The sequence below is a fragment of the Falco peregrinus genome, chromosome 7 (genome assembly GCF_023634155.1).
Source record: "Falco peregrinus isolate bFalPer1 chromosome 7, bFalPer1.pri, whole genome shotgun sequence".
In the NCBI taxonomy this organism is placed as follows: domain Eukaryota; kingdom Metazoa; phylum Chordata; class Aves; order Falconiformes; family Falconidae; genus Falco; species Falco peregrinus.
In genome coordinates this window covers 63,546,221-63,570,489 of record NC_073727.1, presented here as the reverse complement: position 1 = coordinate 63,570,489, position 24,269 = coordinate 63,546,221, and the positions used below count along the sequence as shown (strand labels likewise).

The window sequence follows — 24,269 nt, the reverse complement described above, 5'->3', positions numbered from 1 at the left end:
AAATTGGCTATCTTTTCGTAGGTCATTATTAAGGTGAAGCCATTAGCTCAAGTAGATTTAGTTAAGAAGTCCACATGTCAGGTTAACTATAAAAAGTTATCCAGGATATTTTCATCAAACAAGTTAATTTAAGAGCAGACTTTTTAAAAGTATGCACTTAATTTGCAAGAGACACTTCTAGCGCAAGATCCTTACATTTAAGTTTAGCCCTTAAGTGATTACATGGAATTGTTACAAGTCAACAGTAAGTGGTTTATAAAATGTAATTTTATTTAATGTTACTTTGCTGTTACAGAGGGCATAACATTTTCACAAGGCTTTTTTGGGACTACAATCAATGATTAGCAACACACAATAGTGGTCCAAACTCTCTAAATAACAATCACTGGACAAACTTGACACCTTCTCACATGTGCACAAACCTGCATGGAAAAGTACTAAATTTTATACTTGGACATGTGAACTTCAATTGGTTTTCCCATTCCAGTGTATTAAGAAATGACATGCACTTTAGACTGCCAAAAAGCACTGCCTGTACTCCAGCAGTAACATGCTGCTTCTAATACATAGTAAAGTGAATACCAGAACTACAAAGGCGGGAGTGTAAGTGAACTTTTATTGGGAAGGGATATCAACTTAAACAGCAGCAACTGAAGATTAAGAGAAGCCCCTGTTTTTGAACACACAAGCTTCTGTATTATGTGATACAGGAAGCAACTCAATTTGTCATTTTCCAAACTAGAAATGCTCAACTTGATCTGGCCCAATACTTCCATATTCCTACTGACAAGAATGCACAGTAGCATGTGAAAGTCAATTATGAAAAGGAAACCCTGCAGAATAAGAAGGGAATGTGGAGAATTAAAAGCTATGTGGAACACTCTTTAGTTGCAATTAACTACATTTTCATATCTTACTGTAATACAAAACACAGTCAACTGGCAGGAACTGGTTCAGATTTGTTTTTAAATACCAGGAACACTTTAGTCCGCTACATAAGTGTTTGGAAGTTACTTATGTTTATATGAAATGAAGCTATTAATACTTTTCTACAGCAGTAACCGCACACCAGGAAGGCCAGGACAAACACAAATCAAGGAATGGAGTTTTCCCAAAGCTGCAGTGTGAAAAGACTATAAATTGATTTCCATACACATGGATGGGTTTTCTTTGCTATAGGAAATCCAAGTGGAGCTATAAGGAATGGAGACGTGTAAAAAGGTTTCTTGAGAAGGAAAGGGAGAATGACGCCCCACGTGCAGTTTAGTTTTCTGCACCTTCTGCAGCATCACATTCTTCTCCTGCACTGTCTGATGTCCATAACTAGAAAGAAAAGAAAAACACTGTCAGCTTTCAGAAGTGCAGTTTCCGGAAACGGACAACTGCTGACTGTATAGAAACGATAATGAATTAGACTTAAGGATGTCTACAAAGTACTGGTGCACTGACTGGGGCTGTACAACCCTGGCTTCCAGTACTTGCTCAGAGAGAGGTAGTTGGAAATGGTTCCCCATGCACAAGGCGCAACTAGCTATGCACCTCAGGTATCAGAGGCAGAGCAGACAGTGTTCTAAACAGGTCCAGACTTTCATGTTTAATAGCAAGCTACATCATCGATCCTAGATCATTCAACAAGTCTGAACGGTAGCTTCGTGAGTAACATCAATTTCAAAAGCAGCGGTCTGAATCTTGGAAGTGAAGATGACCATTTTGGTTACTGAAGCTAAGCAGTTTGTAGTGCTAATAAAAGACATTTCTACTGAAGGAGTATTGCAAAGTAATAAATGTTACCGTAGATTTAAATGCGGTGAATATCCAGAGAGCATATTCCCTAAAAAAATTGCCTTAGTTACATATTTTAATAGAATCTAGTGGCTCCATTAGGTGCTTCTCTTAAACGGTTAATCATTATAATACATACTCAAACATCAACTGATTCTATTCCGAATACACTGAAATTTCAGATCTTTTATTTTAAATGAAAATCAGGAAAATTAATGAAGAAAGCTGCACTGGATGTACAACAGGAAAGATGACACTGTTTCTGAGGTAGTCATCAAAAACTCTGAGTAAGAATCTCAGACAGATAACGGACTACTAATTTTTGAATCCTTGTCCTATCTTGTACATGAAGTTCGTGAGTGCACCTTTCTCCCCCTCCACTGAAAAGGCCAGCAAACAATGAAGAATGTGAGCTATCCAGGCTGTTACTCTAGATTACACAGCATCAAGTTGCTGACATCAACTTACACTACATTCAAACTAAGTTATGAAAAGGTATAGTAGGGTGAATAGCCCGAAACAGTGCTCCATTTTATGTTTTGCATTAGAGACAAATAAGGGTTTTGCTTCATCACAAATTCAGTTTAACTAAGCAAATACATGGTTAGAGAACAAGATAGCACATAAAAAGGCAACTTACTGTTAGGTTGTCTCTAAGCAACTGCATGATGAGAGTACTGTCTTTGTATGAGTCTTCGTTCAGTGTATCAAGTTCTGCAATAGCCTCATCAAATGCCTAGAATAAGTAAACCATCTTTAGTCTAGTAATTGATCATTAAACAACCAGAAGCTAAACCTACCAGTAAAGGTAGCTAAAAATAGTAATAAAAAAAAAGAGCCCGCCCCACACGCAATGTAAGTTAATGACCTGCTCTATTTGAAACAGAAGAAGAATAAAGGCATAATAATAGAAGCTTGCAGTGTTGCTGAAAATTTAAATCACATTGTAAATTCAGCCTGCTTATACCCCTTTAATCCCACTAACAATATGAGCTTGAAAACCAGATACATTAAATAGGATCATTTAGTGCATAAACTTGAGATCTTCACGTTATTTCATTATTTTAAGCATAAACTCTCTTCTACTGTCCCTGCAGGCATACAGAGGGAAAAAAAAAAAAAAAAGTAACTTACTGTCTTTGCCAGTGTGCAGGCAAGCTCAGGATTGTTGAGAATCTCATAATAAAATACAGAGAAGTTAAGAGCTAGACCCAAGCGAATTGGATGTGTTGGCTGCATCTCCTTCTTGCTGATATCAAATGCCTCCTGATAAGCTCCCTGTGAGTTTTCTATTGTTTCTGTTAAAAGAATGAGAAACATTAAAGGTTGTTTTTTATTTTTATTTTTTTTAAAAAAATATGACTACTGAAAGTACTCCATTAGTAGGAGACTGAACAGTCCTGTGTTTAAGCCCACTCTTAGCAAAACCCTGCACTGACTTTAATCAAGGTAATGATTTTAAACCCATTTTAAGCACAGCTGCCACACTGACAAAACACAGGCAGCAAATTAAGCTACTACAGAGCAAAGGTATTTAGGAGACAGATAAACACACAGAAGTCAGTAAATGCAAACATCCAAAATGACTTTATTACCTCAATGGCCTTTGATACTTTAGGTATTTAAAAAAAATGAAAAATTGTGCATTACTTTTTCTACAGAACTCCTGCTTCATTCCCTGCACAGGATGGACACGCTCATGTGAGTTCCAGGTGCAGAGTAAAGAAGGCTACTCTGTATGGCCCTGCTTCTTCTTGAGGAAGTTTGCAAGGCATGTACTGCGTGCTCCTGAAAAACTGAAAGTCTGCCTCCAAAAACTGTTTGTAGACAGGTCAAGATAAAAAACACAAGGTGGTGCCCAAAATAACTGGGAGAAACGCCACAGAGAAAAGAGATTACCAGGCTAGAATACTTCAAGAGTGCTACATATAGTCTACTCCAAATTCTCTTCCATAGGCAACCAAAGAGCCAACATCCACCCTAAACATGCCTGCAGAATGGAAGGAGACTGGCAGAAAAAGAAAGGCCATTGTCAGAGCTCAGAATACAGCTCTGAAGGACTTGATACTGTAATTGCTCTAGAAAGAGCTGAAAAAAAAGTTTGGTAAGTAAAATCTGTTAAGTATTCAAAAGACTCAAACACAGACTTGGGTTTTTTCACCTTTCACACTGTAATAAGTGCTAACGGACCATTAGTTTGCTGAGAACAGGTGAAAAAAAGGCAAAAACCCTAGCAAATGCAGGAAATAAATTAGCTTATAAGTACACATATTTGAAGCTGAGGAAATGAACAGATGCTTAGACAAGAAACATCAGAAAAGCTTCAAGTAAAATTTTTAATCACGAGAATTCAAGCACAAAATGCATGCATGGTGATACACACAAGCTGTAACTTCCCAGCATAACACCAAGATCTGCTAATAAATTTATCAGTGAGCACCCATATCAGCACGTGTATCACTTTAAATGCAGTGTTTTTAGCGAAGATAAGCTGGTATTTCTCTGTCAGAAAAGCCCACAGATTTCTAACTGTTGCTTGAGACAAACCATAAATCAAATTATCTTTGTGAAAGCCAAAGAGAAGTTGTCTCCGCTACACTTGGACCTGCTGCTGTCATTCGAGTCAGGAGAAGGGTTAAGAATTTCTGAATGCAACTCATTAATGCAAAGACTTTTACTCCATTTTGGATATTTTTGTCTTTCAACTTAAATGCTCTTACAATACCAGAAGACTAACAAAGCCTTTATTTAAATGACAATCAGCTCTGTCCTCCTACTTGGCAATTCAATCGGTTTAAACTAGCCAACACAGTCAAATGCCTACCATGCCCAACCCAAAGGGACAGTCACTTCAGCACTCTGCTCGCTCCAACAGTCCATCTCCTTTCTGTGTCATGGCATCGCTCCAGGACTAATTTTAGTTTGTTATGTAGAAGTGTATCGCTAGTTTATGCCATACCAGGAGTTTTTAACATCACAACAGTATCTAGGCACCTTGCAAGACAGTTCTTACACTTAATTCAATACGCCCTCTGAACAGAGAATTAAAACGCTCCCCAGAAGAGCTTCCTGAGGTACCTCCAACCAACTATGCACATGTTCTAACCTCTAGGAATGTTACAAATTCTCCGGATGCTCTGTATCAAGTGACAGTACCAGCTGTGAAGTTTTCCAGGCCTTTTCTGCTGGACCCAAAAGAGCAAACTAATATTACAGGGACAGTATTATCCCCACGAACATGAACCATTTCAGAGTGCAGCTCACACTTTTTTGGATAGTGTACTGACCTAGTAATTTTGTGGCTTCTTAATAAACTTAGGTGACTACAATGAAGTCTGCTTGCCACTGAAATGGTTAAAACTTACAGATCAACAGGACTCCAACACGCAGTAAAAATGTTGCAGAGATCCGTTTACACTTCTTCATCAATTATTTTAGTAAATACAAACCAATACTAAATATGTTAGCAGAAATTGGCCTAAATTGTTTTCCAAAAGCTCTGAATAAGCATTATGGAACAACTATCCAAAATTTTAGGGCAGGTGACAGGAACACCAGCTAAAATTCCCTAGTGTACTATGCTTCAGATCTATTCAGAATTTTACTCTGTCTGTAGGAACACTGGACATTTCCAACTGAAACTTAGTTGTTTCCACTCAGCTAACTCACGTGAATTCAGAGTAAGATACCAGTATGTGTACTTCATTTACTGTTCCCTCACCCATGGCCCAAAACTGAAGTTCTTTAGCTATTAAAAACCCAAAGACCACAAGGTACTTACGTTTTCTGTCATCACCACAGGCAACTTCAGCAAGGTATCGGAAGTAGTCTCCCTTCATCTTCAGGTAGAATACCTTGCTCTCTGGATTAGTTGCATTAGCTATTAAATATTTGTCCAACAGCTCCTGAAACAACAACAAGAAGACACCAACATATTACATACACTGTTACAACTAAGTTCAAATTATTTTTCTTCTTTCCAGAAAGTTTGGATGTGCTCAAGTGTTTGCTGCAATGAAAAAAGGAGTTTTAATGGCATTTTAGATAGAGGCACACTTATTTAAACAAACTGCATAAAGGCGCAGCACTAGAGACTACATCAAGATGATCAGTCAGCCATCTGATCAAACTGCAGAAAAACAAGAAAAGGTTTACTGGCATATAGTTTCAGGACCAAGTTTAGTTTCACAATATGCACTTCTCATTTCAAAAAATGTTGTTGCAAATGAGTAAGCTTTTACTGGAAAAGTGAAACACTATGCAGAAAGTTTTAAAGCTATTTATAGATTAGAACCTACTCCCACTTCACAGGAAAAAAAAAAGCAAACCTAAAAAACCAACTGTGCTGATTTTTTGTATAAATTGCATTCATTAGACATATAATAAGGCATCTCCAGCCCACCTACCAGACAGAGCCAAGGATTCAACCCCGTCTAGTTGGTAGCCAGTTTCACCAAACCGTACCAGCTCTCTGCAAGGCTGTAAAGTAACACCCACTCCAGCACAGCACGGAGGCATCTTTCATGGCCACCCTGCCACTCACCAGCAGATGCTGAGCTGCTGCTGAATTTGCTCACAGCTCTCCTACCTGATAACCAGAAGGAGAGGGAAAGGTTTACAAGCCTCCACCATGAGGAGGTAAGTCTGTCTTCCAAGGCTGCGAGGCCTTCTAACCCTTCCAACATAGCGGTATAGCAGTGAAGGCAAAGGAGAGAAGGATTTTTCTTCCAGCAAAGGGGGTGCTTCAGAGAACTGACAAGGAGGAGAGCAGCTTCTGGCTGACCTCCTTGTCCCCAAGCACTGGTGATTTTACCCAACTCATTATCACAACCAACCTATGCTCTCTGAAGTTGACAAAAGATGCAAATAAACTCAAGGAAACCCCACAATACTCAGAAAAACTTTACAGTACGAATTTTAAGTAATAAAGATCTGCATTCAGTTATCTGGAAAACAAACAGGTCACAAAAGCAGAAAGTTCCACAAGGCTTGCCAACTGTGACTAGTTAAGTAAGATTTTTGTTACAGGAACATGTATCCAAATTCATGAAGCCACTATAAAGAAAATGTTTAAGGAACTGTAAACTTTCAGGGCAAAAACCTTTGGCATTTTAATTAGCAACTGTAGCAGTATAGTCAAAGCAAGCTAATTTTAGACACAAACCTACTCCTATGCATACCACCGTACCATTATTACTTCCTTTAATAATCAACAGCAGCAGAGCAATCCAGCCGAAAGAGTTTACTCATTCCAAGTCCATTTGAAGTGTTGGCAATTATTATAAACCAACACTGGTAAGTAGGGTACTTCCAATTGGGTGAAAAAAGCATTTCTGCATCCACACAGTGTGCTTACCATGGATGTAATACCGCATACTGCTCCACAGAGAAGCTCCCTTCAGAGATCCCCCTACCAAGGCATTAAGAAACAGTAAAGAGTTATAAGTGCTCTTATTACCACCCTAGAGAAAACAGCAGGAGAGTAAGACGATACTGAACCTGACATACCCTTCCATTTACCAAATCGGAAACAGATGCTTGAGCAAGCGGACTGAATGGTACACCTCACTGGTGATACAGAAAAAGCAGCAAAAATTTACATCTGTTTCAAAACACAGCAGGCAGATGGGTAATACAGCCCCATAGTAATACTGTTATTTTGCATGAATCATTCCCATATTAGAACGAGTTATTCCCACCCTACAAGATTCTGCAATGAGAAAAACTTCACATTTTGGCTTGATGTTTTCCTGACGTTTTCTCTTATGACAGATGTTAGCGCCAGCCATAAAAGCAAACCAGTTTCAAAATTTCAGAGATGACAATGCAATAACCTCAAGTTTAACACAAAGTCTGATTTTACAAGAAACTGCCCAGAAAGATAAAAGTTGACACATGATACACCTATGTTTAGAAAGGTTCCTTAAATCAGTCACAATCAAAGAGGAACTACCAGCCTCTAAAGGCCACCCTAAGGTTGGTACTATGTTCAGCAGCAGAGGAATGATTTACCCATGTACTCAGGTTAGATGTGAAAAACTGTGCCACCATCTAAGAAGCACTGACCAGACAACCAAGACAGATATGTTGTATGGGATTTTAAATCAGATATTTGACAAAGCTGTATCTTTGTTTTTTTCTTTTAAATAGCGAAATAAAAACTTTTCAAGATGTTACAACTGCATCAACAAGGGAATAAACAGGCATTTTTCTTTTATGCCTTCTAAAACCTAAAGATTTACTGCAAGCTTGGCACGCAAAAAATATTACTGGTCTTACTAAAAAATTCTGTCTTCAGAGGTAGCTCTAATAACTGATGTGGCCTGGTTATGACTTAAAAATACTAGCACCCTGGAATCTACTGTACACTAAATAATGTTTAAAGGAGAGCTTTAACTTGTCTAATTTAAGCTGAGCCTCAAATCGACATTCCCTAGAGCATTAATGTTCACTTTTTTTTTTCCCCAGATGCTGTAGGCCACACTTCCAAGAGCACGAAAGGATTTTGCCATGGCCCCAGCCCTACAATAAGCATGCAGAGCTGCAGCCTGTGTGTCAGTGCATCCTAGAAGTGATACCTCCACTATGCAGGTTTGAAAACCCGTGATTCTGTGCAGATTTCTGAGAAACTTAGGAAAAAAAGTGGATCTGGGAGCAAACTGTAGTTTTCCAGAGAGCAAAGAGTGGGTTATGTACATTGCTTAATTTCCTAGGCACTCCTCAGTTGGAGGAGCTAAGCTGCCTAGTCAGCAGCTCCCACTCTGTTCATCTTGAGGGCCTCTGAATCCGTACCACAGCACATGGTGAGGGAGAGATCTGTGCCTGTATCAGCTAGGGTGGAACATCCTTGTTCTCGACTTCATGTATCCGGCTTTGGTTTTTAAATAGCCTTAAATGGAACAAGATCTCATTTATGAATCATGTAGGACAGAACAGAATACAAACAGACTTTGAGTAAAGCTAATTGTTTATCTATCCAGACATTATCTTTGAAATCAATAATGTATTTGGTACACTTAGTGAGCCATTCATCTCAGGATATCATCATCATTTCTTGGAAGGCATCTTACCCTCCCTCTAACAGACAAAATGTTGGCAGAGTACTGAGAGCAGACAGCACAATAAGCTAAATGATTTACTTTACACTGTCGTGAGTCAGTCATAGCCATGAAAACTCAAGATTTCCTATATCTGGTTCTCTCTTTTTCCTCACTTGGCCTTTTCTACCTTTCCACCAGGCAGCAATCTGCCAGGCATCCTCATTTTAAACATCACTTGATAGTAAGTAAATGAATACAGGCAGCCTGAGCAATGAAGCAGACTTCAGCCAACCTCAAAATTCATTATGAGAAATTTTAACTAGAGACAGGCACTGCCACAGGTATGATTCTGTGATGAAGTCACAGTATAGTAGACTGCCATCCATGTTCACAAACAGCAAGCATGCCCATCACTTTTTTTTTTGTCAGAGAAAATTATCTATCAAAATACAAATGCTACCATCATTAAGAACTGCAACTGTTCTTACCACCTTTTAAACCAAGGCTTGAACAACCAGCAATTACATGCTTTACAACATCAAACATGCCTCAAATGCTGCCATGAAAAGCCACACATTTGAGCTGCTGGCTTGCCCTGTTGGTGGGTGATTCTCAGAACCACGAACAGTACAAAGACAAAGGAATCAAAACTGTGTCCTCAAGCCAGACCCGTTGTGTCCTGGTGCAGCTGCATTACAATAGGTTTGCACTGGGACAGTTTGTGTTGGTATCTGCTACTTCCCCTGCACTGATACATTATTCTCAAGTTCTGTGCTGGTTGTGCTGATCCTCCTGTAGCATGACAGGATTTCCCACCCCACCTCTCATTAGTGTTGCTCATCCATCTCAATTTATTTCTACCTTCACAGTGTGCTAATAACATTAATCATATTCTCATACATTATATTCTTTTCCCCTCCTACAGAAGGCCAGCTTATTTATTTATCTATTAAAGAGATGCCAGCAAAAATAGGCTACCAGTCCCTGGAATGGATCCGCAGCTGCCTGAAGAAGCCACGGGGAGCAGGCTAGGAGCAGCAGTCCACTTCTTCCCCCTTTAAAGCTGAAATTTCTTTTTTTTTTTTTAATTTATTTTTATTTTCTCTCTATTGGCAGATTTATTCCTTTACATGCCAAGAGAAAGCAACATTTCAATTGCCTTTTTGGATCCTTCTCCAGTTCTACTTTTGTTCTTCCCCAACTGACTAACTGCCATTTCTTAGTCTCTTCTCCCCTTCTGCTTAAGCAAGAACAAGGGTTGAGCATGTGGTTGTAGTATCAGACCACTGCAATTAACCTGAGCCAGGAATGCTAAATTTAATTCAGCTGCTCTCATCACTTCCCTATTATTTCAGCTTTATGAAAAGCAAGCCCTGAAGGAATATGCCAGCCGTATCTTTACTTGAAGTACCTAATACAGACAACGAAGCTCCCTGAAGACACAGCTCCTTCATAATTACGTGTTGAGTATGCATCCAGCCAGCCTCTCCTTACATACACTATGCACACATCCCCTGCAATTCATGCACCAGTTCCACTCCACATATGCTTTCAGTCACCTGTTTTCAGGACAGCTCCTTCTTTTAAAAGCTGACATCAAAACAGGAAGTCCCACCAACCTCCTCCCTATTCCAAATAAGCTTATTTTAAAAGGCAAGCCTGACTGAGACATCAAGTTCAACCACAGTGTACACTAAATACTTTCTGTACAATGTTACTCTATGGTAGGCAGAAAAATACTGCCACTATCTTATCTGTGCTCTTCTCTTCCCACATATTCAGCAATAAAGAATCCTGACAGTGAAGATAAATTAAAAAAATTAATCTTGTATACCAAATTGACCTTCAAACTGCCTTCAGCACTTGAACCATTTAGAATTGCACTTCAATAACAAAAGCAAATACAAGTGTAAGACTCTGCATATCTTCCAACACCATTAGTTAATAGATGTATTCTTCAACTTACCCATTCAATACCAGAGGATGAACATGAACCAGGTCAGCTCTAGAGATTATCTACTGATCATAAGTAGTTTAAGGTCAATTTTCAAAGCAAGCTAAAGATATCATGTGCCTAGGTATACTGACAGAAGTTCTCAATGTGGTAAACTCAAGTAACTCAAAATATTTACAGTGCCACCATCACTCAGATGTCAACACCTAGGACATGTCTGGGTCACATCACTAGCACAAAGTTATTTAACATTATGCTATTATAAGACTGATCTACATCACCATTTGCATTCTCACCAACTTAGTCCAGTTTGTTACTTTTGCCCCACCAGAAAGAAAAAGTCAATGTAAAAGCAACCATCAGAGCAGCAATGTTCTCCAAAAGTTTGTCCCCATAAATATGAACTGGTTAAGTTGCCACATGATCTTTACAAGGAGTGTGCTGATGTTCAGAATTGCTGGCATAGAGTTTTGTGAATAAAGTCTATGTAATAAAGTTTGTTTTTCAACTCAAGAGTATTTTAGCAGTATTCTTGAGCCTAACACACATATATCGTACTTCAAGTTGTTTAGAACACCTTATTCATCTTTTGGGCACATGATTTTAAATGCTATTCTTTAAAAACAAAGATCATAACCATTTGTGGGAAGTAATTTGTATTTGCAGGTTTTCGTAATTTAAGCCAAAGTCCTTTGCTGGGCTTTAACTCATATGACACACAATGCATCTAAAGAAAAGAAAATTCAGTAGTATTACTTCTTTTTTGATACAAGAACAAATTATTCAATATCAATGCATATAATATAATAAAAAATTATATTCCTCCTCACCCCATGATGGAAAAAGCTCAATTATTTGAAAAAAAACCACCCCCAAACAAATGACCAGCTTGAACTTCAAATTAACTGCTCAGAAGCTCTCTGCTGTCCAAGTGCTCATCAGACCTGCCAGCAGAGGAGGTGCTACCATTCCACAGGGTACTGATTTTCATAGGTCTTACAGAGACTAGATTGAGTTTTTACTGCTGTTCCCTAGGTGTTCCTTCCCTTCCTGAGCCAACACTGAATGTTCCTTGTATCCAGCTTTTAAGTGCTTTTGGTTTGTTGTTGTTATTAGTTTTTTGTTTGTTTGTTTGGTTTTGTTGTTTTTTGGATTTTTTTTAAGTATTGAAGATAGCCACCAGAACAGATGTTACATGGGTGACAGCAAGTAACTGATTAGTTAACATTATACTTGCCTATAACAGTGTACTTATTGGCCAACCCCCATAGAACCAAATGGTCACACGCTATGGAAGAAACTGTTTTGAAATAAACATATTTTGAGATAAGGTTCCTTAAAAATAATGCACATGCACAGAGTGCATGCCAACACCACTTCTTTTGGCAAGTTAACTCACCACTCTGAACATGGATTCAACATCACAGTTCCGCCTAGAAGATAAGCAGCTTGCATCCAACAGGCACAGTATGCAAAGTGTGTGACATTACATAAACTCAGCCATGCTGCAATATGGAAAATACTTGGAAAAATTCTTCAGTCTCAAGTATTTCTGTAGGTCCATCCAGCTCCAATAAGAGAAAAACCACCTACAAGCAGTATACAGGGAAATGGTTTCCACCCTAACTGCACTCAAAAAGTAAAGCTAAGAAGTTGGTAAGGCAGCTCAGACCAATGTATTCCCTTAATGTAACTGTTAAACACAAATTTGAACACATTAAATGTTCCATAGTGTTTGACAGCACAGATGATGGGTGTAGGCTCAGCCCTTTCAATAAGGCTTCTACTCACAAATGACTGCCTGTTTTAATCGTCTAGTAAATTGGTATTAAGACTTCTTGACTATTTCAAGTATAATCAGTCATTCCAAAGTCCACAGTATGACTCACTGCAACCTAGGTGTGTTTTAACATTCAGCGGTTGTTTTCTTGACAGGAAAGGGAAAGTCCCCTGCTACAACAGTAAGATCTCTTTACTTTCAGAAGTGTAATTCAGCAGAAGTTCTTCATCCTTCTGAATTCAAGCTCTATGCATCAACTCCTTCTGGGAGAACATTAAATAGTTTTCATACAGACTTCTTAAGAGCATTAGTACTTCAGTTTGTATATTGAGGAAAATAACATGTACGCCTTTCCAGTAATGGCATGGCCTTACGATGACCTGACAAAGCACCATCTAAAGCAGAGACAAACGTACCTGGCATGGAAACAGCGAGGGTGACCTAATTCATCTTTTCCATTTGGTTCCGAGTCTTTGTCTACATAGTTTTAAAAACTGGCAGTCAATATTTAGGATTGGCCCTGAATGAAGTATCTGGAATCCCACTTAACAGATGCATTGGAAGCCTGAGCTGCAGCATGTCTGCCCACACTATTCCCACCTGGGGTTGAGATTAATTTCATCTAGAACTTACATTCAACGCTTACATTTCTCCTAAAACAAGTTAGAAAGGTCTGTGGTCCCCAAAGAACTGTGGAAGCCAGGAACTAGAAGTGTGTGGAAATGCAAGTTCTCCTTTCAATAGCTTCTCATCAGAAAAACCAACAATCCAGCAGAAGTCAAGGAATTATTCAAGTTTTTATGGAAGAACCTAGCCTAAAGTTTTCCAGTCTTCCCCTGCCAAGTGTAGAAGTGAGTCTTCAAAAAAATACCAATCCCTTTTTCAATAATTATAAATTTCTGCTGAAGTAATTGCCAAACACCACAGGCAAAAACTTTCAGGAAAATTTCCTTGGTATCAGACAGATTTATCTCAAATTGATTCTAACACTCTTCCATGGTTGCATTTTCTGTATTTCTAATTCCTCAATATACTTCAAATGTTACTTTCCTCTTAGTAAACATGCATTACTGACATCAAATTCTTCCCTTCAGAATCCTGACTACCTAAAAATTTCTTCCAGCATCCTCCATTTGTGGTCTTCCATAATACTATAGAATCAAACAAAAAAGTCTAAATTTGCATTCAAAAATACTTCTATACTCTGCAGCTACAGAAGCCCTGAAGGTACAATTAAATGACTGACTGATATATATCTAGACTAACAATCCTCAAAATGAACAGCAGCATGCAGGAGTTACGTGGGCTTAGGGTATGTTGCCCTTGTTCAAATAAAAGGCTGGCTTTAAAAATCAGTTATGTAATAAATCAGCTCTGCAGGACCTAAAAGTTCTACTTGCTTCAGTTCTGCCCTGTTTGGGAGCCCCAGATCAGAGGCTTATGACCACTGAAATCCAGAAAGATCATGAAACATGATCACTAAGTGCAGCTGGAAGAGCCTTTTGCATTGCCCAACTTCACCTTGAAGGAAACACAGCAATGTGTTACTTTATCCAGTGTATTAGGAATGCCAGTAATTTGTTATTCCCCAAATGAGACAACCTGCAACAATGAAGTCTAACCTTTAAGTCACAAAAACTAAAGACAACATTTCAGATAACCTTGTTATAATAATTTCACATAGAAGGTGAACCTTGACTTTCCTGCTAAGGCCCTGCTACCTACTTTGATTTAAACCAGCTTCTGCTTACAAGAATTTTGCAAAATGTATTCAACTTCAGAACAGAACTTCCTGAAGAAGTTTTATCCAGGAAATATGAGGCTGTCAGTCTGATAAGAGTGTATGTAGTGTATTTTCAAAATTTATTATCAAAGCAAATGGAAAGTTTTCTGTTTCCAGAGCCTGACATGACTCCTATATCCAACTGTTTCAGCAGATGGATCACATAAATTAAAGGACAGATTAAAGATTGCTAGGGCAAGGAATAAACCTTTATCAGTGTTTGAAACTGGTAAATCAAACACTTGATTCTTTTAACAAATAAAAAGAAAGGCACAACCAAAATCACAGCTCATTCAGGACATCCACTTTCACAGGTCTTCATATTTGATATTCTGGTGCATGCACAGAACCACACCACGTGAAACCTGGTGCTTAAATTATTTTTACTGCCGCTTGTGTCTAAGCACCCAGTTTACATTTGGATGTACAGAATCGATTAGCCAATTACAAGCTTACAATTCAGCTGTACACTCAGCTGGAGCATTCTGATGTTGGTTCCAGCATCCTGGGAAGCAGAAAGGATGAGGAGGAACCTGTAAACATCAGGCCAACGAACTAAGTAGAGCTATACAGAATAAGTGCCACAAATGAAGTGTGCAAGAACAGTCTTACTTACCTTACCTAATTAGTCTGTGATAAAATTAGCTCCAAGTGTATGGTCAAATATAAAAGCACTTGGAACACAAACAGCATGTTTGTGTTTACAAAAGGTGAAAAAACACCAAGTAACTGGGCACTAGGCCCATCACTCTCAAAGATAAAAAGCATAAAACTAAAAAAGGTAAGATCTACACGAATCAGAAAACACTGATTAATCAAGCACAAACCTTCACCTACCCAACTAACAAAGAAAGCACATCCATGCGGTTTCACCAGCCCTCCTCCCATCACCACTTTCCTCACTACCTGCCCCTGAAAATCAGGTAACCCTCAGCACTGAAAAAATATGAAGCTTCTGTGCCCAGGCAGACCTGGTACAATCTACTGCTTTAATCATGTGCTCAACAACTGCCATTTGTGCCACCAAAGAAATCAACCGCTAATAACCTGCAAGCTCGAGTATGCTCTTTCCTCATAAAGTTCTATCTTTCCAATACATACTTTCTTAAGGCCACCAAACCAGTAAATGTCCTCCAGGAAATTTAGTAATTCTAGATGTACGAGCAGACTGAGGTACAGTATAGGCAAAGCTTTAACAGCCGTGACTACAACCAGGCTAGTTAATCTACAGCTTAACTCCATAAAAAAATGGATTTGACACTGGAGAGAGATGAGGCTTTCGCTGTCCCATTCTCAACGGCTGGTCACCTGCATCGGTATTACCATTTCCTATTTTCAGTTGCTCCACATCCTGCTTCTCATAAGATGTTAACATTTAGGACAGGCCTTTCAGAACTGTTAGGAGCTATCACTTTGTATAAGTGCAAATCTCTGGTGGTCGTTTCTTAAATTTTTAGGAATAGACAAGCCATCGATCTACACCGGTAGCTTCTGAAAGAGGAAATGACACTGCACACAGAAATAATATAATGGCCAAGTTTTCAGCAACCTCAGACAGAACACTTTGCTACAGTTTATCTGTTTATTTTGTATCCCTTGCTAGCTTGCTTGTATGTTTTAGAAATTTAGTATCCAGTTGCAAGTGGAGGGGGCAGCAAGCAATGACTGTATGGGATGGAGGCCTCAGCTACCCTCAAAATCCCCTGAACGATTTTTAGTTGGGCTTTAACAGTTTTCAGCCACTTCAAGAACCCCAGTGCATTCTAGGCTTTGTTTCTGCAAGTGTCAGTCCTTTCTTAGAAATGGATTCAATTTTCCTTGCACAAAAGCATAGTAGTCCAGCAGCAGATTGTAATGAAGGGCAAAAACTAATGTAAGAGAAGGTACAGCTAGGAGTAAGTCAAGTTCAGATCATGAATTTAAATTTAAGTTTCAAGCATATTAAACTAGAGAAGATTCATGCATTAAGTTCCACAATTCTTATCATAAATGTGTTGATGTTTACTAGAAGTTGTGTCGAGAACACAAAGAAGAATCGACTCCCCACATATTACCTTTCATCAAAAAGGCAACTGTCATTCCAAATTAAAACACTTATTTAACATTCATCCCACAATTCTGGATCTGCCAAGAAGTAATGTCCCCAGCCTAAGGTCTGGCTTTAAATCATGAAGTAGCTAGTCCTTTTAGTCATTTACTTAAAAAGGACGAGTCAATAGTATTTGCTTTAATTTACAAAAGGTAAAAAAAGTAATAGTTGAAACACTGTCCCAACCACTACTGGGACAATTCAAGTCCCAAAACTAGTATTAACTGAAGTGATAATATGCCTGACCTTCAAAATAAAACTGCATTCTACATAGTTCCCAGTGTCAGAAAACCATAATATCTTTTTACTCAGATGCTAGTTTCACCTCTACAACACTATGCATTTCTGTATAAACTCTGGCCATTCATTGAAAATAGAAAAGCAGAGAAAATGGATTCAAAGACATGAAACCAAGTCTTAGTATATTGTTCATACAGCAACATCAAGCTGACTCTTACTGAACCTGCTAAATTTCTGCGTGTACAATTAAAAAAATAAGATAAATAAATCAAGATTTCACTTTTCTGTAAGCCAAAGGTAACAGCAGGGAAAAAACAGGGCTATGGTCAAAGATCATCCATCATCTGAAATCAGATATTTCAGCTGATACCAGGACTCTATTTGCTGCTGCAAGAAAATAACAACTTCATTTCCAATGAAGCTATGAACTTGTGCTTTTGAAAAAAGCTGCTTTGAACATTACCTTCTAGTATGGGGATTTAGAATTATCTTTTTTTATGTTTATGGGATTAACTTTAGAACTAGATCTACAAAATGGATAAAAATCAGAAGTGGACATAGATTTTTACCCTTGTTTTTATTAGCATTTATTGTTTCTTAATTATGCAAAGCTGAAGTAGTAACATGGCAACCTTGGGGGAGTGGAAGGAAGGAAGGAAAGGGGAGCTGGCAAGAACAACATATTAATACATGCTTTCAACAATTAACACTGCAATCTCACAGATCAAACATTTACAAGCATCCTCTCCACCTTAAGACAGTAAAAATTTAAATAAGATGCACCTTACAGCTCAAGACTATTTCATTGCAGGCACTGCCGCAGCGTACAGAAAAGAATCAACAGCACAAGTAACGTTTCTGCTGGTCCATGTGTAGAAGTTCATAATGCCCTTGCTCATTTCTAGAAAAAACCTGGCTGACAGGGGCCTGACACAGTGCAATGCAAAACTGCTTACAGAGGATTTCATAAAAATAGGTGTTTGGAAACAAATGAAAAGCTTCATATATGTAACTTTTCTGTGCAAAACCTTAAAAGCATATTAAAATAAACTTTTATGTTTCAGCTAGAGATGTGAGGAGTAAGTAGCCATTAAGATACAGTTGTTTCCCTAATGATTTTAGCCATTGCATTTTCACCGAGTTTTAAACTGTGGGCAAGTAGTTGCCAAATTTCATCTCACTTGCTCTGTGAAAAGCTCCAACAGCACCAGGACCTAGAAACTGAACATATGCAAAGCACTTCCAAATATACATGGAAAAAACCCCAAGCTGCAGGTAGAGAGTGAAGTGCTTCCAGGCAAGGGCTGGTGTTCTTCCTGCCTTTGCACTAGTTCCCTCTAAAGAATGAAGGAGCTTGAATGCAACACAAGTTATCTCTATGCAAAGAAACTGAGACTCTCTGAAAACCCAGCAGTTTTGATCTGCTCCCACAGATCAGTTCCAATTCAGAAGCTACCTTTTTTGAAAATCTCATGTTGCTACACAGCAGGGTGTATATACAACAAAGCATTAGCCCAATATTGTACCTTCCAACCAACCAAAAATTCCACCTTCAAAGCTTCACAAATCGTTTCACTATTTATGTGAAAGTTGCTGCTGCACCCGTCTCTTCCTACACTGCCTAGTAATCCCTGTCTCGAAATCACTCAGGATACAAAGAAACATGAGCTTTGTGCTCAGAGAGTATATGAAACAACACAGTTCAACTTTACCTTCAAAAAAAAGTTAAGTTGCCAACCTGTTTCTTTATTCAAGGACAAGAGTTTCAAGAACAGTGTCAACTATGATTCATAAAGGATGATTCAACCTTAATTCTGTACATTACCAAAGAACTAGTCAATCAATACAGGGACTTCAATAAAACCTCCTAGCATACCTTTCAAATAAAACATTGTGCAAGTTGCTTGACAAAGTCATACCATTTCTTCATTAAAATGCCACTCTCACCTGAAATACCAGTCATAAAATTAACAGTTAAAAAGGGTTCAGATCACATCTACTCCTACTTGCAAGATAGTTGAAATGTCTTCACTGCTTGGCATGAGATGGAGTATCTTACTGTGACCACTGATGGAGGTTGTACATTAATTAATTAGTAAAAGTTTTATTTTTATTTACATTATCTATATCTAGATATCAATGTAATCTTGGATGTTTGTATTCTAGTAGTGATTAAATTTATGTTCCTTATCCATCTGTGCCCTAAAACAATGCCTTACTTAACTGGCTTGAGGCACTCTTTACAGGAAAAGTAATTGCAGATTCAGTGTTGCTGCCTATTAAATCAAAAATTAGCAGTATTTTGTAATGCTAGCACAAGTGTTTCTAAATGGAGGGTTTCTACAACAGCAGATATACTTAATTTTGAAAAGCTGTACCATACCAGTAACAAAAAAAAAAACTTTTGAAAAAACTGTTAGTAGTATGACTAACAGCAGTCACACTCCACCCAACACATCCACCCTTGCTAAATCCAAATACTCCAGATGACAAGCAACCTTTCCATACTACTTGCCAGCAGTTGTTTCAGTTTAGCTGCCTTCCTAGAATTAAAAAGCATCCCCGAGATTCAGCTACAGAGACCTAAAAAAGCTACAGGCAGTTACTATAGTATTAGTAAAGAAGAGATTATCATTCAAAGAAGGAGGAGTCAAAACCACTTTGCTGGTCCTTTGTAGTGCCTGCACATTGTGAGTTCCAACCTCTTGGATGCTGACTCATGGATCATAGGAGTGGTAGATTGAGGAGGAAAGGGAGAGGAGCAGAACAGAACATAACTGCACACGGCCTTCAAACAAATAGAGTAAAAATCAGAAGGCTTGCAGTAGATAGCCGACATCTCCTCCTACCAAAGGGAGGCATGTCTTTGCCAGCAGGGCAGAACAGGAAAAGCATGCAAAGCTATAGGTTTTGGTCTTCTCTATTTCCTGCAGCCTTCCAGGCAAAAAGGGAAGGACATATTTGCCAACCAGGCCATCACCAAGAACAGAGAAAGACTAGAATGCAGGCAAAACTTTGGCTGGCACAGGAAGAGCTTGCTTTCCCTGCATCAGAGGTTTGCGTTAACACGGCTACCAGACTACCTGCTGTCCACCATTTGATACAACTGGAATAATTTCAGTATAGACACTGCATGAAATGGCTCACTACCTTTACCATTCAGAGATGTTTAATCTCCCTATGGAAGCATGAGCTCCTGACAAGATGGCACAGCAACCAGTATGAGATTTTACGCATAACCTCTTCTTAGGGACTAGATGTGGTAGAAGGACAGAGGGAGATTAAGAAGTCTTAAGAGTAAGCTTTATGTTGAGGTCCCAAGAAGTTAGTTCTGAAGTGGGGCACTGAGCACAGCAGATCGAGAGGAATGCCAACAGCATGAATGCTGGCACCCTACCACACTGATTCCAGTGGAACTCTTGTCACAGCAAACAGGAATTGGTGCCCTACACAAGTCACATCATTTTCACAAAGGTGAAAGTTTTACAACTACACCTGTAATTGAAGAAACAGCTTCTTTGGAAGGCATGGACTCTTAAATGTGTTAAGGAATTAATTGATTCATTAAGCTAATAAATTTCCAAATTATTTTCAAGCAAAGGTAACTAATTTTGACTGATTTAGGAAAAAAAAGCAACAACCCACCCTAGGTGGCAGCATGCAAGGAAGCATAAAGGTATTTTCAGCACAATCCAAAGAAGTACTGCCTTGTACATGAGCCAGAACACTTAATCAGGAAGAGAATTCCATCACTTCCAAACCAGTCAGCTTTAAATTTACGTCTCCTAAACCAGCTGAGGATACATTTACCTCAAAATTGTTTATGTCCTTACAGACTTGCTCCTTCCTGTTCTCATGTTAGCAATACTAGGCACCAAAAATCCCCCCAAACCAACCAAAAAAACCTAGAAGGAGCAAATAAACCACTAAAGACTACCTGCCACACAATTACTATTGCATCACAAACATGCAGCTTACTGCAACCACAACTCCCTGATCACACAGAATAGGGTCCAGCAGCCTCCACACTGCTAACACTCATCTCTTCAGCTCCCACTACAGTGCAGTACAGTTTCACTATTGATAGCATCTGGAATCCTGCTGCTTGTACAGGAATGTGTTCCTGGGCTTTGATGCATGCCTGGGGTGTCATACCAGTCTTTACGCCTTAGTTTGACATGATTCCACAATTCCTGCAAATTCATCTTAAAACATTCTTCAAGCTGAGAAGTTGGCTTGAATCTGACAAAGTCAATTTCTATGTCTTTATTTCCCATCTTTGATCAAAAAACCTCAAAATGTCTCTTAAAGACTCCTTGAGAGTATTTTTCTTCACAAGTAGTAAACAAAATGCACACCCAATTACTTTAAAGGCTTTTAACAGGTTATTAGCTCTGATCTGAAGAAATAAAGAGGTTTTCTCATTTTCTTTTCAGCTTATCTTATGAACAGATAAGCTTACTAAGCACAGCACAAACAGGCATGAGGCTAAATTCTCTGCATCTCTGCAGTTACCTAGAACAACACTGTATATGCATCACTCCATCCAAAAACTTACTCCACACACACTCAGTTTTGAGGGTGCATCTTCAATACTTCTACACATATGGGGCCCACAGCATGGCGCTGATATCTCCCTCCTCACAGTAACCCACATTAACAGTCACAGAAGTTACTGCACTGACTTCCCTTACCCCAGTGTAATACTTCACATCATATTCCCCAATCAAGTTCCCAGTCTTATTCCCCAGCACAGCAGCACACATGAATAGTGTAATTCTTTCTCTTAAAACAAAAAAAAAGGGAAAAAAAGAAAAAGAAAAAATAAAGTCTCCACTCACCAGCACAGTGGTGCAGATGGACCTGAGCTCAGACTCCACCTTCTCCCGATAGTCCTTGATAAGCTGCATCTTCTTGTCACTGGTGTCTGTCTTCTGCTCAATGCTAGAGATGACCCTCCAGGCAGAGCGCCGCCCCCCCACTACGTTCTTGTAGGCCACCGAGAGCAGGTTGCGCTCCTCGTTGGACAGCTCGGCACCCTGCTCAGTTACTGCCTTCATGCAGGTGGCCATATCATCGTAGCGCTCAGCTTGCTCAGCCAGCTTGGCTTTCTGGATCAACTCGGTCTTATCCATGGTGGCTGGCAGTGGGGCAAGAGAAGTATAGTAGCAAAAGCAGGAGAAGCTGGGGATGTCACGCTATCAACAAGAGAATGCACCTCAAAACCTGCCAGAAAGAAGACAGCAACGGATGAAACACTACAGAACGTAATCTTACACCACCCCTCACAACCCACCAAAAAGCAAGGATCCCAGGGAGCCTTGCCTCCCCTTCCCCACCTTCAGGTGCTTCTCATGGAGAGGGACTGCAGCGCTGCACCCTTCCACGCAGAGCCAAGGGGAGAGGTGCCTGTCTCAAGGCTCCACCGCTAGGGAAACCACGGCCGAGAAACCCAGCCGGGGTAGGCAGCTCAGTGCCAGCCAAGGGTCTGAAGACCAAGCACTAGAAATTGCTATTTTTCCACCAAAGCGGACTTTTTGCCCTCACCCTGCTCTTCTTTCCTCGCCTTACGTGAACGTATTAATACGGTGTCTAACAGGGACCTGGAGAGGGATAGCCGGTTACCGCCAAGCCGGGTGGGCCTTGCCCAAAGCTCTTTCCCCGTGTGCCACCAGCCCTGCAGGTGAGGGCCGAGGAAAGGCGGATGGCGAAGCCGAGACCAGCTGGGGGGGGGGGGGGATGGTAATATAAAAGGAGGAGACGAGGTCGCTGGCGGGGAGGCAAGGAAGGGGTTAAAACCCAACGGGCTAGCAGAGCAGGCCCGGGATCCGCCTCCCTCAGGCACCCGCGCTCGGCGGGGCGAGCGAGGCCAGGGGAGCTCGGAGCGGCCGGGGCGGGGCAGCCCTCGGGCCAGGCCGGCGGCCCGGGCCGCTTCGCCTCCTGGCGGCGGGGCGCGACGGGGCCGGGGCCCGGGCCTGGGCCTCCCCGCCTCCCCCCGGCGGCCGCGGCGGGAGTGGCCGCACCTCCGGCCCCGGGACAGCGGCCCACGGCGGGGCGGGGGGTAGGAGGGGGGGGGGGGGGGGGGGCGCGGCGGCCCCGCTCTGCCGGTGGGGGAGCGCGGAGGCACGGCGGTGGGTGGGGTCTCGGCCCCGGCGAGGGCGGGGGCCAGGGGCGGCCGCGTCCCCTGGGACAGCGGGGGGCGCGGGGGCGGCGGGCAGGGTGGGCGGCCGGCGCTGCCCCCGCGGCAGCAGGGCGGGAAGGGGAAGCCGGCGGCCCCGCCGGGTGCGAAATGGCGGCGCTAGCTGGCTGCGCCTCCCGCTCCCCGGGGCCGCCGAGCGCTCCACGCCGCGATCACAAAATGGAGGACGCCGCGGCGGCAGGAGGCGGCGGAGCAAGACCAGCGCCCGCTGCCGGGCCGCGGCACCGCGCTCACCTGAGTCCGCTGCGCTAGGCCGGGCCGCGGGCGCCACCCGATCGGCTGCCTCGCTCGGGGCTGTGGCGGAGAGAAAGAGCCGCTCCCGTCTCCGGCGAGAGCCAGCGCTAAAGGGCGTTGGCACAGGCAAGCCTACCCGCTGCTCAGCCCGCGCCCACGCGGCCAATCGCAGCCCGGTCTCCCAGCCTGGCTCCGCCCCTCCACGCCCCGACGACCAATCCGAGCAGAGCGCGCCGCCGCGGGGGCGAGCGCAGGCAGGGCACAAGCTCGGTTGGCCCGTGGGCTGCGGCTGGGGCCACGGGGTTTCCTCCAATTAGATCCAGGGTGAGATGACGTCACTGTCACCATGGCGATGCTGCTACAACCCCCCCCTTCCCCTCCCTCGCCGGCCCCCCTCCCCCTCCCCCCCCCCCGGCGGCCGGGGCGCGGCACGGTGCGGGCGCGCGCCGGGGCGGCGGCGGGGGCGCGAGGGGCCGAGGCGGGCGCGCCGGGTGAGGGAGGGAGGGAGAGAGGGCGCGGGGGAAGGGGCCGGAGCTCCCGGGTGGGAGGCGCCGGGCGGGGCGGGGGCTCCGCGGGGTGAGGGGGGGGGTGAGGCGGCCCCGCCGCGCGGCCCCGGCCGCCCTTTCGCTTCCCGGAGGGGCAGCGCGCGCTGCGCTGCCTGCGGTGCGGCTGTGCCCTCGGTCGCCTGTCCCCTCAGGTACCGCCGGCCGGCGGGCGGGAGCTCCCGCAGCAGCGGGGCGGCGAGCCCGGCCCTACTCGGCTGCCCCCGCGGTGGCTGGGGCGGGGCGGGCCCGCTGCAGGGGCGGGAGGAGCGGGCACGGCCGGCGGGCTCTTCCGGAGCTGCCGCGCCGGGGCAAGGGCCGCTCCCGCCGCGGGGGGAGAGGGGCTCGGCGCGGGCCGCCGCCCCCCCGGCCCGGCCCGTGCCCGCGGGGCTTCGCGGGGACTGCGCTCCTGACGCGGCGTTGTCCCCGGTGGCAGGTTCTCGAAAGCTGTTTCCCAGCGCGGGTGGCTGTGCTGTGCCCCAGGGCCGGGGTGTTCCTGGAGAGCTCCGTTCTTGAGGCCCCGCGCAGGGGGAGGCGAGCATTTCACATAAGCAGCCATCAACAAATTTACTACGCCCCCCCCACTCCCCTTCCACCTTGATTACACCTCAGTTTTCAAGAAGTCG

At 42.4% G+C, this 24,269-nt stretch overlaps 1 protein-coding gene and 1 long non-coding RNA gene across 6 annotated transcripts in view; one reads left to right on the top strand and one right to left on the bottom strand.

Moving 5' to 3' along the window:
- Positions 1-249: 249 nt before the first annotated feature.
- YWHAQ (tyrosine 3-monooxygenase/tryptophan 5-monooxygenase activation protein theta) lies at positions 250-23,264 on the bottom strand. Its single transcript, XM_055810110.1, has 6 exons — positions 23,102-23,264; positions 21,510-21,894; positions 5,564-5,687; positions 2,917-3,080; positions 2,423-2,518; positions 250-1,323 (listed from the first exon to the last, which is right to left on the bottom strand). The coding sequence occupies exons 2-6, from the start codon at positions 21,801-21,803 to the stop codon at positions 1,264-1,266; spliced, it is 738 nt and encodes a 245-aa protein (XP_055666085.1). The 5' UTR covers positions 21,804-21,894; positions 23,102-23,264; the 3' UTR covers positions 250-1,263.
- Positions 23,265-23,350: 86 nt separating this feature from the next.
- The window catches only part of LOC114012350 (uncharacterized), a 47,631-nt gene continuing 46,712 nt past the window's right edge, over positions 23,351-24,269 (top strand). For 3 of the 5 annotated variants that reach the window (XR_008748061.1, XR_008748058.1, XR_008748057.1), the window contains exon 1: positions 23,671-23,798. This is a non-coding gene — a long non-coding RNA (uncharacterized LOC114012350). Of the gene's footprint in view, positions 23,426-23,670; positions 23,799-24,269 lie in introns of those variants that run through there. The other 2 variants (XR_008748059.1, XR_008748060.1) reach the window with 2 other exon arrangements.

What these genes read in the sequence shown, in the direction of transcription:
- YWHAQ (XM_055810110.1), bottom strand. Translation starts at nt 21,803, where the DNA reads ATGGATAAGACCGAGTTGATCCAGAAAGCCAAGCTGGCTGAGCAAGCT. An exon ending in CCTGCACACTGGCAAAGACA is followed by an intron (nt 2,519 to 2,916) that starts GTAAGTTACTTT and finishes TACTTATTCTAG; the next exon opens with GCATTTGATGAGGCTATTGC. An exon ending in TGCTTAGAGACAACCTAACA is followed by an intron (nt 1,324 to 2,422) that starts GTAAGTTGCCTT and finishes TTTTCTTTCTAG; the next exon opens with TTATGGACATCAGACAGTGC.